The sequence below is a fragment of the Rhinoraja longicauda genome, chromosome 25 (assembly GCF_053455715.1).
Source record: "Rhinoraja longicauda isolate Sanriku21f chromosome 25, sRhiLon1.1, whole genome shotgun sequence".
NCBI classification, from domain to species: domain Eukaryota; kingdom Metazoa; phylum Chordata; class Chondrichthyes; order Rajiformes; family Arhynchobatidae; genus Rhinoraja; species Rhinoraja longicauda.
In genome coordinates this window covers 8,024,935-8,042,643 of record NC_135977.1, presented here as the reverse complement: position 1 = coordinate 8,042,643, position 17,709 = coordinate 8,024,935, and the positions used below count along the sequence as shown (strand labels likewise).

The window sequence follows — 17,709 nt, the reverse complement described above, 5'->3', positions numbered from 1 at the left end:
AAGACAATACATGATTACAATCGGGCCATTTACAGTGTACACATACATGGTGTCCAGACCCATGGTCATGTTCTCATATCATCATCATCATCATATATATACAGCCGGAAACAGGCCTTTTCGGCCCTCCAAGTCCGTGCCGCCCAGTGATCCCCGCACATTACCACTATCCTACACCCACTAGGGACAATTTTTTACATCTACCCAGCCAATTAACCTACATACCTGTACGTCTTTGGAGTGTGGGAGGAAACCGAAGATCTCGGAGAAAACCCACGCAGGTCACGGGGAGAACGTACAAACTCCTTACAGTGCAGCACCCGTAGTCAGGATCGAACCTGTGTCTCCGGCGCTGCATTCGCTGTAAAGCAGCAACTCTACCGCTGCGCTACCGTGCCGCCACGGTACGGGTACGGTACGTCTCTGTCCATGTTTGCCTGAACCGCTGAGTCACTCCAGCACTCTGTGCCTTTTGGGTATTAACCAGCACCTGCAGTTCTATGTTTCTATATTCCCATGGAGTCATAGTCATGCAGTGTGGAAACATGCCCTTCGGCCCAACTTGCCCACACCGGCCAACAATGTACCAGCTACACTAGTCCCACCTGCCCGCGTTTGGTCCATATCCCTCCAAACCTGTCCTATCCATGAAACCTGTCTGAATGTTTCTTAATGTTAACGTTCGTTGTTCTGGTGAACAATTGTGGGAGCATCCAGTGCTGTTTCATGGACAGTGGCTGAAGTTTAACTGAGTTTCCCTGGTGTGTATTCAGCAGTAGTGCAGTGGTGGGGGGTGGGGAGGGGGTGTGTGTGTGTGGGCCGGCGAGTGGTGGGGGGTGGGGAGGGGGAGGTGGGGGGTGGGGAGGGGGTGTGTGTGTGTGTGGGCCGGCGAGTGGTGGGGGGTGGGGAGGGGGAGGTGGGGGGTGGGGAGGGGGTGTGTGTGTGTGGGCCGGCGAGTGGTGGGGGGTGGGGAGGGGGAGGCGGGGAGTGGGGAGGGGGTGTGTGTGTGTGGGCCGGCGAGTGGTGGGGGGTGGGGAGGGGGAGGTGGGGGGTGGGGAGGGGGTGTGTGTGTGTGGGCCGGCGAGTGGTGGGGGGTGGGGAGGGGGTGTGTGTGTGGGCCGGCGAGTGGTGGGGGGTGGGGAGGGGGAGGTGGGGGGTGGGGAGGGGGTGTGTGTGTGTGGGCCGGCGAGTGGTGGGGGGTGGGGAGGGGGTGTGTGTGTGTGGGCCGGCGAGTGGTGGGGGGTGGGGAGGGGGGGGTGGGGAGGGGGAGGTGGGGGGTGGGGAGGGGGTGTGTGTGTGTGGGCCGGCGAGTGGTGGGGGGTGGGGAGGGGGTGTGTGTGTGTGGGCCGGCGAGTGGTGGGGGGTGGGGAGGGGGAGGTGGGGGGTGGGGAGGGGGTGTGTGTGTGGGCCGGCGAGTGGTGGGGGGTGGGGAGGGGGAGGTGGGGGGTGGGGAGGGGGTGTGTGTGTGTGGGCCGGCGAGTGGTGGGGGGTGGGGAGGGGGGGGTGGGGAGGGGGAGGTGGGGGGTGGGGAGGGGGTGTGTGTGTGTGGGCCGGCGAGTGGTGGGGGGTGGGGAGGGGGGGGGGGGGTGGGAGTCCTTTAGCCACGCCTCGCCTGTCCTTCTTCACTCCGACCCAACCCATCTCCAGCTTCACCCTCGCTCCCCGCCTCCCACAGCCCGTGGGACTGACGTGGCAGCGGGCTTATATAGCCGGCCCGGGCGGTCCCGGGGACCAGCGGCGGTGGAGGAGAGGCAGTGCAGTGAGGGAGACCATGGTCGCATTGCTCCTCCTGCTCGGGCTCGGGCTCTGGCTCTTGCAAGCGGCGGCCGCGTACAAACTCGACGTAGAGAAGCCGCTGGGACTTGCCCGGGGCAGAGTGGAGGTAGGACCGCTGCTGAGAGAGAGAGGGGGGGGCAACCAGGGGACGGGACAGTGGTGGGGTGGAGGGGTCGCTGGAGATGGTGGGACTAGGGATGGATCACTGGAAATAGTGGGACTAGGGATGGGTCACTGGATACAGTGGGACTAGGGATGGGTCGCTGGATACAGTGGGACCAGGGATGGGTCACTGGATACAGTGGGACTAGGGATGGGTCACTGGAGATGGTGGGACTAGGGATGGGTCACTGGATACAGTGGGACAGGGATGGGTCACTGGAGATGGTGGAACCAGGGGTGGATTACTGGATACAGTGGGACCAAGGATGGGTCGCTGGAGATGGTGGGACCAAGGATGGGTCACTGGATACAGTGGGACCAAGGATGGGTCGCTGGAGATGGTGGGACCAAGGATGGGTCACTGGATACAGTGGGACGTAGAAAAATAGGTGCAGGAGTCGGCCATTCGGCCTGCCATTCAATATGATCAATGCTGATCATCTAAAATCAACGTTCTCCCAATATCCCTTGATTCCTTCAGCCCTAAGAGCTACTCTCTCTTGAAAACATCCCGTGAATTGGGCCTCCTGGAGCTAGTGAGACCAGGAGCAGGATGGAGGAGGAAGTGTCACTGGAGATCGTGGCATCGGGGATGGGGCAGTGGGTCGAAAGGAACTGCAGATGGTGGTTTAAACCGAAGGTAGACACAAAGTGCGGGAGTCACTCAACGGGCCAGGCAGCATCTCTGGAGAAAAAGGATGGGTTGGTGTTTCAGGTCGGGACTATTCTTCAGTTTGAAGAACTATCTACGGGACAGTGGAGGGGGGGAGGGGTGACTGGAGATAGTTGGTCCAGGGGACGGGGCAGTTTGGAGCCACGGGCTGCCCCACCATGGCTCTGATTTCAGCCTCTAGGCTTCTGACGTGTAAACGCTGTGACTATTCTTCTCTTCCCTTGTGCAGAGTTGCGGAGGATGACAGTTGACTGTCCTGACGGAGGTAAGCGATCTCGCTCAGTCACTCTTGCAAAACAAAACGCACAGTCTTTCCTCAACAATGAGAGTTGAACTGCAGACGATGGTTTATACCAAAACCCCCTTGGCTATTTCAAGGCATCATGTGGACAATATATTAGACAATATAGATAGAGTGCGGGTCAGGCAGCATCTCTGGAGGTAAAGGATGGGTGATGTTTAGGGTCGGAACCCTTCTTCAGTCTGTCTGTTTATTTTGTGTCCATCTTTGATGTAAACCAGCACCTGCGGTTCCTCGTTTCTACATTATGTCCACTTACAAATGTCCGTGTTTAATTAATCACCTGTTCCAAGCTTGCTTTGTGCTTTGTCCACATCCAACAGGCCGTAGTTTTTTTTCTGGAGACACAAGGAACAGCAGGTGCTGGAATCTTGAGCAAAATACAAAGTGCTGGAGGAACTCAGAGGGTCAGTGGAGGGACACTTCTTCAATCCTGTAAGGTCATCTGTCCATTCCCCCCACAGATGCTGCCCGACCCGCTAAGTTCCTCCGGCACTTTGTATTTTGCCTCGTTTCCCTGATTTTGTGGGGCAGTGGTAGAGTTGCTTCCTTACAGCGACAGAGGCCCTGGTTCGATCCTAACGAAGGTGCTTCTCTGTACGGAGTCTGTACGTTCTCCCCGTGACCTGCGTGGGTTTTCTCCGGGTGCTCCGGTTTCCTCCCAGGCTCCAATGACGTGCAGGTCTGTCGGCTAATTGGCTTGGTAAAATTGTAAATTGTCCCTAGTGTGTGTCGTGTGCAGGGATCGCTGGTCGGCGTGGGCCAAAGGGCCTGTTCCATGCTGTACCCCTAAACTAAATTCAGCAAAGATACAGGCAGCAAGGCCTGGAGACGATGGGAAAATGTGTTGGAAGGAACTGCAGATACTGGCTTACACCGAAGGTAGACACAAGTGCCTCAGTTGGTCAAGCAGCTTCTCTGGAGAAAAGAAATAGGTGACGTTTCGGGTTGGAAACCTTCATCGGACTGAAAGATAGAGAAGGCCAGAAGAAAACAGGGCCGGCAACAGACAACCTCAGGATGGGTTTTTGTTCTGGCCTTCTCCGTCTTTCAGTCTGAAGAAGGGTTCCAACCCAGAACATCACCTATTCCTTTACTCCGGAGATGCTGCCTGACCCGCTGAGTTACTCCAGCACTTTGTGTCGATCTTCTTGGAGACAATGACGTGCAGGTTTCCCGCACAAAGCTATGCGTTTCAACAATGCGTGGGTGGAAAAATCGCACAGAAAGCAGCTGAAAGGAAACTCTGCTTACAGTTGCCACAATCTGATCATAAAGTGTTTTTCTTGCTTTAAGTAAAGCATCTGGATGAGATATGGAGCATTGACAAGCCTGACGTTTACTGGGCTTACTCCTGGAGAAAATAAAATGAGGACATTCCCAACAACACCCCCCTCCACCTACACACTGGGAACTGCAGGCGCTGAAATCTTGAGAAAAATACATAGTGCTGGAGGAACTCAGAGAGTCAGTGGAGGAAATAGACAGACGACGTTTCGACCCTTCCTCAAACCTGGAAGGTTGTCTGTCCAGTCACCCCGGAAAGGGAGCAGAGAAGACTTACGAGGATGTTGCCAGGACTTGAGAGCCTTGAGCTATAGGGAGGGGCTGGACAGCCTAGGACTCTACTCCTAGGAGCGCTGGAGGATGAGGGGTGATTTTATAGAGGAATACAAAATCATGAGAGGAATAGATCGGGTAGATGCACAGAGCCTCGTGCCCAGAGTAGGGGAATTGAGACCCAGAGAACATAGGTTTAAGGTGAGGGAGAAAGATTTAATTGGAATCTGAGGGGCAATTAGGAACCTGAAAGGGTGGTGGGGGTATGGAACGAGGTTCTGGAGGAGGAAGTTGAGGCAGGTACTATCAAAACGTTTAATAACCATTTAGACGGGTACATGGGTAGGACTTGTTTAGAGGGATATGGGCCAAACGTAGGCAGGTGGGACTAGTATAGTTGGGACATGTTGACTGGTGTGGGCAAGTTGGGCCGAAGGGCCTGTTTCCACACAGTAAGAATCTGTGACTATGATATTCACATTCTATACTTAAGGAAACCACTAGAGGGCAGGGTACAGATGGACACAGACAACCCACACACACTAAGGCTCCCAGACCCCTGAGACAAGTAACCGACCCGGTCCAATTGCTGAAGGAATCGGTGACCCATTCAGCTTTAGACTTTAGAGATACAGCACGGAAACACGCCTTTCGACCCACCGAGTCCTCACCGCCCAGCGATATCAAACGCACTAGGCACAGGCAAAGCCAATTAACCTACCAACCTGTACATCTTTGGGGTGTGGGAGGAAACCGGAGCACCCGGAGAAAATCCACGCAGTCACAGGGAGAACGTACAGACAGCTCCCATAGTCAGGATCGAACCCGGGTCTCTGGCGCTGTGAGGCAGCGGCTCTACCAGCTGCACCACTGTGCCGCCCAATTCTGCCATTCTCCGCAGTGCAGCTTTATATCGCCGCACTTGATACATTATATTGTGTCTGTTCATGAGATTGTCCAGAAGTTTGTGCCTCTTCCAATGTCTGAGTAATCTGCAGCAGTTTTCATATGCATCTCTCAGTTTTGGTCATTTGCCTTGAATTGACCACCGAGCCTGTTTGCCTCTGGCCTCTGCCTGGGGCATAAATACCACCGTTCAGGTGCATTCCTTGTGCCCTCATTTCAACCTCATGCTGTGTCGCGCACCACTCCCTGTATCTATAAATGTGTTTCTTTCCGTCTGAATTCTCGTCAACCTTCATCATCCACGTTGTGCTTCATCTGCCCTTACAGACCAGCGTGGCACATCCTACTTTGTAGCAATTGAAAGATAAAGTTATTCTGAACAGTCACAATCGAGCTCAATAGTTGCCCTCACAACGATAACAGGTTTTGCCACTTTTCAAGGTTTTTCTTTTGAGAACATTATGGAATTTGCAAATATAAAATCCTGTGCATTCGTATGTAATACTGAACACTCCCAGTGTCACTGCGTCGAATAGCTCCTTCAGTGACAGACTCCTTCACCCCAAGTGCGTGAAGGAGAGATATAGGAGGTCCTTCCTTCCTGCTGCTGTGAGACTGCACAACCAGCGCTGCTCCCAGCAGACGAGTCAACAGTAACAGTTAAGATCACACAGAAAACTGATGACAATTTATCCTTGTCTTTACTTTTATTTATAATGTCTTGCTATCCACTTTGCTGCTGTAACACTGTAAATTTTCCCAGTGTGGGACGAATAAAGGAATATATTATTTATCCAACGAGCTGGGATGGATAAACCGTGGGTTTTCTACGGGTGCTCCGGTTTTCTCCCCCATTCCAAAGCCGTGCAGGTTTGTAGGTTAATTGGCTTCTGTAAGTTGTCCCTAGTGTGTGGGATAGAACTAGTGTGAGAACTAGTGTGATCATTGGTCAGCATGGATTCAGTGGGCCGAAGGGCCTGTTTCCACGCTGCATCTCTAAACTAAACTAAACTAAACTGCTCTGTAAATTGCAATAACGTATGAAAGAAAGTTCCAGAAGTCACCTCATCGAACTTTAGGAAGATTTTTTAATTTCAGAGGAGAGAAGAATCAAATGGAAGAGAATTCAATTTTTCTGTAAGAAATTTATTTGTGCAAAGAATGCTTCTTGTTGTGAAAACTTGATTCAATTTTGTGAAAACTAATTGGGTTCTGTTTAATTTTGGTTTTCCGGTTCACAGGTGAAAGCTTTCGTTCTCGAAGACTTGCCTCTTTAGTATCCTTTTGAGAAACTAGCAATACCTATGAGGCCTGCAGTAGGTTTTGTCCATTAGATGGCGCTGTTTATCATGTCAGCCACATAGTGTAATAAGGCCATAAGTTCATAAGTTCTAGGAGCAGAATTTGGCCATCGTCTACTCTGCCATTAAATCACGGCTGATCTATCTTTCCCTCTCAAACCCAATTCTCCCACATTAGCCTCATAACCCCTGACACTCGTACTAATCAAGAATCTGTCAATCTCCGCCTTAGAAATGTCCATTGGCTTGGCCTCCACAGATTCACCACCCTCTGACTAAAGAACTTTCTCCACATCTCCTTTCTGAAGGTCGGCCCTTAAGCCATAGGAGCAGAATTAGGACATTCGGCCCAACGAGTATACTCAATCATGGCTGATCTATTTTCCCCTCTCAACCCCATTCTCTGCATATTCTGAACTTGCCAAATCAGGGAGCAGGTTGTTTAACCCTGGCGGAAGAGATGGGCAGTGACTGTGGATTAGAACATAGAACATAGAACGGTACAGCACAAGCTCAGGCCCTTCTGCCCACAATGTCCGTGCCAAACAAGATGCCAGGAGCAACTCATCTGCCTGCACCTAATCCATATCCCTGCATTCCCTCCATGTGCCGATCCAAACGTCTCTTAAACGCCACTATCATCTCACCTCCCCACCCCACCCATGGCAGCATGATCCAGGCACTCACCACCCTCTGTGCGAAAAGAAAATACTTTAACTCCTGTTAAGGGTCATGCCATGCCGCTGGTTGTACATTTTCCCCTTGGCTTTGACCTCCCATTGAGGGGGATGCTTCCATTTGGTTGCGGGGAAGGTGGGAGAGCAGCGTGTTGCATTTGGAGGGTTCTCACTGGCCCTGCTGAGATGAAAGGATGCAGCGAAACGCTTGGGTGGAACGAGGTGCCACTGAGCCGGGTGGTTGGCCAGTCTGTGCTCATGAGTCTGGTCACACATTTTCTCGGAGATGGAGATCTGTAGGTGGCAACCGGGAGGAGGGGTGGTGGAGTTTGTCCAGAAATAGAAATGGAGGAATAGATCGGGCAGATGCATAGAGTCTCTTGTCCAGAGTTGGGGAATCGAGGACCAGAGGACATGGGTTTAAGGTGAAGGGGAAAAGATTTAACAGGAATCTGAGGGATAACCTTTTCACACAAAGGGTGGTGGGTGGTGGTGGAACAGGCTGCCAGAGGAGGTAGTTGAGGGTGGGACTATCCCAACATTTAAGAAACAGTTGGACAGGTACATGGATAGGACAGGTTTGGAGGGATATGGACCAAACGCAAGCAGGTGGGACTAGTGTAGCTGGGACACGTTGGCCGGAGTGGGCAAGTTGGGCCAAAGGGCCTGTTTCCACGCTATGACTCTCTGGCTAAATTGACCCGTTGCAAATCCCAGCTCCAGTATCTGTGTGTACGACCGTTCACATTTTCCTGACCTCCTGCTAAAGTCACAACCTGGTGTTGAAGTACGTCCCAGGAGCAAATCCCGAGCTCCTTCTGCTGAACTACAATCTCGAAGAACTAGATGTAAGATTTTATTAAATTTGACATTGCTGTGAATTTTCATTTTGGTGATGGGTACAGTTAATCAGGGGATCAGTTATGCCACAGCTCACCACAGCGCTGCTCCGGCACCTCTGTGTCAAAAATAAACAGCGGGGAACTTTAACTAGCTGGGAATTTAACAGCGGCCGCTCCGGCCCCAGTGACAGCTCCGGCACCTCAAAAGATTAGCGCTGCAAAGCTGCAGATAATGTGGCCACAATTTGTATCCCCGTTAGTGGCAATGTATTAAATGCAAGGTGAGGTTCCTCCTTGCTTTGCCCAATAATATGCCAGGAATCCATAAATGCCAGGGCGGCACGGTGGCGCAGCGGTAGAGTTGCTGCCTCACACCGCCAGAGAACCCGGTTGGATTCTGACTACAGACGCTGTCTGTACGGAGTTTGCACGATCTCTCTGTGACTGTGTGGGTTTCCCCCGGTTTCCTCCCACACTCAAGGTTTGCAGGTGAAGTGACTTCTGCAAATTGTCCCTCATGTGCAGGATAAAACCAGTACACGTCCCACACTGGTCGGCATGGACTAGGTGGTCTGAAGGGCCTGTCTCTTTAGAACTAAACTAAACTAATAGAATCACTTAACACAGATCAGGATCTTCCCCATTCATCCCACTTGTCCCAAAAGTTGTATTGGTGGAGTGGAAATATGCTGGCAGATAGCGGGACAACATGCTGATTTATTGAGACGGGAATGTGGGATTGGGGAGGGGCCTTGGGGTCAAAATGCCAGGAACAGGGAAGGCGAAAAATTCCTGAGTTTAAGAACCATTTAGACAGGTACATGGATAGGATAGGTGATACGGGCCAAATGCAGGCAGGTGGGACTAGTGTAGATGGGGCATGTTGGTCGGTATGGGCAAGATGGGCCGAAGGGCCTCCATCCACATTGTGTGACTCTATGGGAGGTGAAACATTGGGAGATGTAATTCACAGATAGCCATAGAGAAGAGGGATTAAGAGGAAATGCAGTAATAAGAGGCAGTGATCAGATGAAAACCAGCCCGGACCCGACGGTGACATTTCCTGACCAGGTACCACATTCACAACCTGCAGTTGACTTATTTCCCTGGAGTGGATCCGGAACTTGTCCTCTTGAACTATGCTTACCTGGAACTGGACGTAAGAAGTCATTTTGGCTTTATAACATTCCCTTTTTTTTTGCTCATTTAAGTGAGCAACAGCTTGTGAATGAAGGGTAGACAGGCACAAAAAGCTGGGAGTAACTCAGCGGGTCAGGCAGCATCTCTGGAGGAACGGAATAGGCGAGGTTTCGGGTCGAGACCCTTCTTCAAAACTGAGGGTCGGGGGGGGGGGGGGGAAGACGGAAACGAGAGACGTGAAAAGGTGCAAAGAACAAATGAATGAAAGGTGTACAAGAGGACAAAGCAAAGCCAGCAACGATGATCAAGGAGAGTTGGAGCCCACAATGCTCCATTGTTGGCTGTGGCAAAGGTGATACCAAATGATACAAACAGTGAAACTCGGCAGGACGACAGTGAAACCAGTAGGGTGGGGGAGGGACGGAGAGAGAGGGGATGCAAGGGTTACCTGAAGTAAGAGAAGTCAATATTCATTCCGCTGGGTGATAACGAAGTGCATTTGCTTTTGCAACTCTATGCCATCGTCATGCACATTTTGGAGGAATAGCAACGGTTAAATACAAACTAAAACCCAGATTCTGTGTGAGAGGGAAATGAGATATGGTAGAACATGTAGGGTGTGAAAAGAACAGATCAAAGCAGACGATGATCAAGGAAAAGCACGCCTCTGTACCCTTCTGTATCTCGTTTCCCTCTCCCCTGACTCTCAGTCTAAAGAAGGGTCTCGACCCAAAACGTCACCCATCCCTTCTCTCCAGAGATGCTGCCTGTCCCGCTGAGTTACTCCAGCATTTTGTGTCCATCTTCGGTGTCAACCAGCATCTGCGGTTCCCTCCTACCCAGATTCTGTGTGCTGCCTGAGTAAAACCCCATTAGAGGAGAATAAAATACCGTGAGGCTTGCTCAATGTCCAGTGGCTTCTTCGTGTAGTGGTTGTCCATCAATAAGACGGATTATCCTCAAATGCCCTTAAATTCAAGAGTGTTTTATTGTCATATGTCCCAGATTGAACAATGACGTTCTTACTTACACATTGGGAGATGTGTAAGTAACACATTGGGAGATGTGTAAACAATATAATAAACGAGAAAAAAAGTTCAGTGTGTGTGTATATATACACACACACTCACAAACACACAGACACACACGTACACACGCACATGTACACACGCACACATACACACACATAAAACACAAACAGGCAATAATAGTGCAATAATTACAATAGTAGTCCATGTAGTTCAGAGCTTATTGGAGGTTCTCGCTCCACAATTCTCTGTGTAGATAGACACAAAAAGCTGGAGTGACTCAGTGGGACAGGCAGCATCTCTGGAGAGAAGGAATGGGAGACGTTTCGGGTCGAGACATCTTCTTCAGATTGGGTCTCTGTGCAGAGGGTGTCTCTGTATAAATGCGCTCCATAATAAAACTGACCGCGCTCGAACTTCCTGGCGTTCACTTCTTGTTTTTGTCTCCGCAGCGAATTAACCTCATGCCGATGACCAGGGAGGAGATCAATGACTTGCTGCTGAAACTGGGATTTTACAAGAAGGAGAGTCCCGATGCCCCAGTGCCACCTGAATTTTACTACGCGCCAATGTCGGGCAAGCCCACTCCCGACTCTGTGGCCAAACCCCTTCCTGAAGTTGTGACCGAGATACCGGAAGATTCTGACGAGTTGAAGCAAGATCTATAGACAAACGTTGAAATGTTATTGCTTTGCCTCCTATACAGAGGGCAGGTTCAAGTGGATTGTAAATCTAATTGTGGTTTTAGTTTCCTGATGATCACATTTTCCATCTATCTATCCGCAATCAACACCTTATTTCTTTTTAATTCCCTGTAAATCTGATGGGTCCACTTGTGACAAACAAACATAGACAGGGTTGTTGTGTCGTTGAGTGTTGAGGCAAATTGAATGAAGTCTTCCACTAACCTTTGGGCGGCACGGTGGCGCAGCTGTAGAGTTGCTGCCTTATAGCGCCAGAGACCCGGGTTCGATCCTGACTAAGGGAGCTGTCTGTACAGAGTTTGTACGTTCTCCCTTTAACCACGTGGGTTTGCTTTGGGTGCACTGGTTTCCTCCCACACTCCAAAGACGTGGAGGTTTGTTGGTTAATTGGCTTAATTGGTAAGTTAGTTGTAAAATTGTCCCCAGTGTGTGTAGGTTAGTGTACAAGGTGATCGCTGGCCAGCGCGGACTCGGTGGGCCGAAGGGCCTGCTTCCACGCTGTATCTCTGAATTCTAGTGTGAACGGGTGATCGCTGGTCGGCATGGATTCGGTGGGCCGAAGGGCCTGCTTCCACACTGTGTCAACTAAAACAAAAACTAACGGGCATGTGGCATATTTTAAATCTTGGTCTGCAAACCTCCAGGTGGATCTGGTTCGGATGGTGTTTGGAGTCAGTTGATATTCACAGAATTATCACAAGCAGCAGAACAACCGACTAGTTGTTGCAAAGAGAGATCCTTGGACCAGACGCACGAGCTGTGGTTTACAATCCAAATACCTCACAACGCCTCAGTCTGCTGGCTAAATGTACAAACCCCAAGCCTTGTCAACCAGCAAGGTCCCAGCTTCTGCCAGATGTGCACAGAGTCAGTCAGCAATACGTTCAAAAGACGTAGGAACAGAATTAGGCCATTCGGCCCATTGAGTCTGCTCTGTCTTTCAATCATGGCTGATCTATTTCCCCCTCTCAACCCCATTCCTCTGTCTTCTCCCTGTAACCTTTGGCAGTCTTGCTAATCAAGAATCTATCAATTTCCGCTTTAAAAAATGCCCGACGACCTGGGCTCCATCGGGTCAGCACGGTGGCGCAGCGGTAGAGTTGCTGCCTTACAGCGCCAGAGTCCCGGGTTCGATCCTGACTATGGGTGCTTGTCTGTACGGAGTTTGCACATTCTGTGACCTGTGTGGGTTTTCCCCGGATGCTCCAGTTTTCTCCCATACTCCAAAGACGTAGAGGTCTGTAGGTTAATCAGCTTGGTATAATTGTAAATTTCCCCTGGTGTGTGCAGGGATCGCTGGTCGGCGCAGACTCAGTGGGCCAAAGGACCTGTTTCCACACTGTATCTCTAAACGAAACTAACCACCACCATATCTGTGGCACTGAATTCCAGATTCATCACTCTCTGGCTAATGAAAGTCCACACAGTCTCCATTCTAAATGTACATCCTTTATTTACAATCAGTAACTTTGTTAATATGTGTAATTCATTGTTGCTGAGATGTTATCAAGGATAATGTATTAACCATGCAGTCAAATGGCCCCTGGTTCTGCAGAGGAGATTCCCCTCTATGATATCTAGAACTTGTTTAACTTGAAACAAAAGCAGAATATGTCTGAAATAGTCACCAGGTCAGGTAAACAATGCTGGTTTCAGTTCAACGATCTTTTAAATGACCTGCTGTGTATTTCAAGGATTTTCGTTTTATTTTGGATTTATTTTGGTATTTTGATCCTTTTGATCCTTTCAAACTTGTAATTTTTGTTTTGTGCTCTGCAACACTTTGAAGTCCCAGAAATGTTGCATTTTATTCCACGATTCATTCTGGACCTGCCCCATGTAAGTCACAACCGCCAGGTATCTCAGGCTGGGTGTGTGCTGTTTGTCTGTGAGTGCCTCCAGTCCTCCAGAGAAACGAATGAAGTTCTCGGCTGAAAAGGCAACCGTGCCGAGAGCGGAGGTGAAGTGTTCCTGAGGACGAAAGGCACCGTGTGCACAGGCCGCACTGCTCCACGGGTACTTTCTCTACCTGGTTTACAATAAAATTCAATGATCCTAACACAAACTGTCTGTTTCTTCTGGTGTGGGCGGATGCCTGAATCATTTGAAGAGGGGAAGTGTTAAATCATTGGGCTTCTCCTCTCTGGCAGATGACTGGGGGAGACTCTTCAAACCAACCCATGTTTAATTTAGTTTAGAGCGGAAACAGGCCCTCCAGCCCACCGACACCGCGTCAACCAGCGATCCCCACACACTAACACTATCCTACACACACTAGGGACAAATTACAATTATAACAGGCCAATTAACTTGCAAACCTGTACATCTGTGGAGTGTGGGAGGAAACCGAAGATCCTGGAGAAAACCCACACAGGTCACGGGGGGAACGTACAATGTCCATACAGACAGCACCCGTAGTCAGGATCGTACCCGAGTCTCTGGCGCCATGAGGTAGCAGCTCTACCGCTGTGCCACCGTGCCGCCATGATGGAGGTCTGAAAGAAAGAGTGGGTGGCCTGAAAGAAAAAGTCCGATCAAAGGTAGTCCAAGGGTAAGGTAGACCAGGAGTCCGCTGACTAGCACGCGACAAAAGCTTTTCACTGTACCTCAACATACGTGTCAGTCTGGGTGAAACCTTCTGGAAAGTTTAACACCAAATAAAGCAATATTAAACCAGGCAATGTTGTGCAAAGCAGGAACATTGCATTGAGGGTGAGTTCAGTTATGTTATCGCCATGGTCACTGTATTTAACTGTCTAGAATCACCGCTCTGGATGCCAATTTATCAACATATGAGAATTGACAGAGAGGAAGAAACAGGCCATTCGGCCCACCTTGTCCATGCTAACAGTCGGGTACATATCCATACCAATTCCATTGACCAGCACCTGGTTCAGTTTGGATTAGAGATGCAGCATGGAAACAGGCCTGTGTTTACAAAGGGTGTTTACAAACCTGTTGTGCTGCAGCTGCAGGTAATACTCTCAACGCTCCGTTTCGGGGCATCTGACAATAAAACACTCTTGATTCTTGAAACCAATAACCTATAAAACCTGCACATCTTTAGGATGTGGAAAGAAACAGCCTTACAGGCCTTTAATTACTAGGCTCAGCATCAAACCTGGATGAATAATTTATGTCCACATTCATAGTAGTTTGTAAAAGCTTTGCTAACCCTGACACTAGCCTGATCAATGTGCACAACAAGAGGCAAATGTTGCATTTTATAAAGTATATTCAATTCTTAAAACATTCATATTTGCCCCCCTGCATTAACCATCTTTCTGTTAACCTTTCTGGAAAGAAAACAAACATTGGAACCATCCCCTGACAGAGTCTGAAGTTAACATAAACCACAACATAGTTCAAATGAAACCAGGGTTGGAGTCGACCTTAACAAAGGGAATGGAAAAAAGACACAAAATGCTGGAGTAACTCAGCGGGTCAGGCAGCATCTCTGGAGAACATGGAATAGATGACGTTTGGGGTCGGACTGTCGGTGAAAGTGGGTGAAGGCTCAGACACTGGCCCTTCATCTCCCGGACTCTGGATTCATTAAGCACCCACTAACACTGACCTTACAGCAACTGCGACTTGAAAATTGTGTCAAACTGGCGACTCTGTATACTGTCTCAGTGTACTACTGCTATGCATGTGTACTGCATCTGAGATGCTTATCTAAATGTATCTAAGTGCTTATGTATCGTGATACTTGCACTGAACTGTATACAAAAATAAATCTCACTGTACCTCGGCACAGGTGGAGGGGAGGATGCTCCTCAAACTGCAGAGCATCCTGGACAATGCAGATCACCCCCTCCATGACACACCGGTCAACCTGACGAGTAACTTCAGCAAAGGACTGGTTCCACCAAGATGCAGCACACAACGCCACAGGAGATCCTTCTTCCCTGTGGCTATCAAACATTGCAACTCCTCCCCCTTCTGTCGTGGGGTAAACATGAGACTGACTCTCCTCCCCCCCCCCCCCCTTCCCTCCTCAATCTTTGCACATCCCCAATCCTTTCCACTCGTCACTTTAATTTTATGACTGTTGGCAGATCAATTTCCCTCCTGGGATAAATAACGTTCTATCATATCGTACCGTACATGTGACAAATAAAGTCCCACTACCATACACTGATCCTACATTAATCTCATTTTATTGCTTCCTCATTCCTCAAATCCTCTCAGGTTCTATCACTTACCCTCACACGAGGAACAATTTCGCAATTAATCTACCAACCATCACATCTTTGGAGCATGAGAGGGAACAGGAGCGCCCATCTGAACCATAGGTGGTCACAGGGAAAATATGCAGCCTCCAGCAAACAGCATTGGAGATCAGGAATGAACCTGTGCTGCCGAGGGAACCACCCTAGAAACTGTGTGGTGAAATCTGTGAGCTATATTAACCAGGCTGTGTGCCAGTACCATTTATTAAAGCCAGGCCTGGAACGCAATATTTCTCATTCCATGCCATTTGATTTCTGCCAAGGTAAATAAATTTAGCAAATGTGTAGGAAGGAACTGCAGATGCTGGTTTAAATCGACACACAATGCTGGAGTAACTCAGCGGAACAGGCAGCATCTCTGGAGAGAATGAATAGGTGAGAACGTCACCCATTCCTTCTCTTCACAGATGCTGCCTGTCCCGCTGAGTTACTCCAGCATTTTGTGTCTATCTAAGGTAAATTTGACATTCAAGTTGGTCCTGGATCGTGGAGAGTGCTGTGCAAACATTTACCACTGGAGGGCGATAGGTGAACAGAGTACAATTTCACTTGTGCAAGAAGGAATTGCAGATTGATTTATTCACAAAATGCTGGAGTAACTCAGCAGGTCAGGCAGCATCTCGGGAGAGAAGGAATGGGTGACGTTTCGGGTCGAGACCCTTCTTCAGACGGAATTGCAGATGCTGGTTTAAACCGAAGATCGACACATTCCTTCTCTACAGAGATGCTGTCTGTCCCGTTGGGTTACTCCAGCTATTTGTTGTGTCTATGTATGATTTCACTTGTTGCTGTTCCTCAGTTTTTCAATCAACTCAACCATGGATTTATCAAGGGGAATTGCCCGGAACGTGTTTGTTGAGCACAGACACAGTGGTTTTAAGCTTAGAACGCACAGGCCAAACAGCACAGAATCCTGGCCAAAATATTAGCCCTTGCAGCAAAAACAATTTTAGGTTAAGAATGTAACATGAACTGAGAAATGGTGCTCAATTAAGTTCAAGAGAGAGCTAGATAGAGCTCTTAAGGATAGCGGAGTCAGGGGGTATGGGTGATCAGCCAGGATCACATTGAATGGTGGTGCTGGCTCGAAGGGCCGAATGGCCTACTCCTGCACCTATTGTCTATTGTCTATTGTTTGAAGTTTAAATTGCAAATAAAATGTATTCTATCTCTCCCTTTAAGATTATCTCCTTACAGTGAGCATTATATTCTGGAAAGTTTAGTGCCAAATGTTAGGTATAGACTTCAGACATTGGAGCGCAGAAACTGGCCCTTCGGCCGACCGAGTCCGCACCGACCAGCGATCACCCTGTGTACACTAACACTATCCTACACACGAGGGTCAATTTACAATTATTTTTACCAAAGTCAATTAACCTATAAAACTGTACGTCTCTGGAGTGTGGGAGGACACCGGAGCACCCGGAGAAAACCCATGCGGTCACGGGAAGAACGTACAAACTCTGTACAGACAGCACCCGTAGTCAGGATCGAACCAGGGTCTCTGGCACTGCAAGGCAGCAACTCTACCGCAGAACTACTGTGCAGCCCCACTATGCTGTAAGTTAAATGGTATACTAACATATACATCTCTAACATTTTATTATTTATTACCAATTTGTCCTCTTCCATCCTAACAGTGCTGTTTCATTGAAGGTTTTGGCTGTACTTCAGTAATGTTATTCAGGGTGAACCTGGACAGTTTTTTGACATTTGGTACATTGTCCATGGTGACCTCAATTAAAGTCAATAGATAGAAACTTCATAAAAAGCGTGACTCCTTTTCGAACTTACTAATGTACCAGAAGAATGCTAAATGAATCATTTGACCAAGGAGTCAACCTGAGTTTGTGTTGTGCGGCAGACCAGATAGTTTTTGCCATTGTAGTGTTGAACATGATTTGGGTTCATTAATGGAGTTTTGCCATAAATTGGCCTCTAAAACTATAAAGATAGCGAGAATGTTTTCAGTAGAACTAACTGCCAAAAAACTGTTACAAATTATATATTTATAAAAATAAACTATTAAAGTTATAATAGTGTTGAATGTTGCTTTAGGGCTAAATTCCCAAACTAGACCTTGCCAATGATATGGAAGAAGATTCTTTTGTTAAGAGTATAAACTGTTCGAGCAGCTGTAATCTTATATTGCTGTTTTTCAGTCAGTTTAAACTGGATTGGATACTCCACAGCCTCCGGCTATGCCTAATGTCAGTATGGTCAATGTTTAACTCGCACAGAAGGGACTGAGATTGTCAAGGAAGTGGCAACTTTTTTCATAAGGCAGTGGTCAGAATTAATTTTTTTTTTAAAGCAAACTTTGGGAAACTGGTGAGGATTCATCAGGAGGCGGCACAGTGGCACAACAGTAGAGTTGCTGCCTCACAGCGCCAGAAACCCGGGT

At 48.8% G+C, this 17,709-nt stretch overlaps 1 protein-coding gene across 1 annotated transcript; it reads left to right on the top strand.

Annotated features, from left to right (window-relative positions):
• The first annotated feature begins 1,632 nt into the window (after window positions 1-1,632).
• Window positions 1,633-13,309, top strand: selenom (selenoprotein M). Its single transcript, XM_078421551.1, has 5 exons — window positions 1,633-1,882; window positions 2,841-2,876; window positions 6,620-6,654; window positions 8,126-8,204; window positions 10,819-13,309. The coding sequence occupies exons 1-5, from the start codon at window positions 1,772-1,774 to the stop codon at window positions 11,032-11,034; spliced, it is 477 nt and encodes a 158-aa protein (XP_078277677.1). The 5' UTR covers window positions 1,633-1,771; the 3' UTR covers window positions 11,035-13,309.
• Window positions 13,310-17,709: the final 4,400 nt, after the last annotated feature.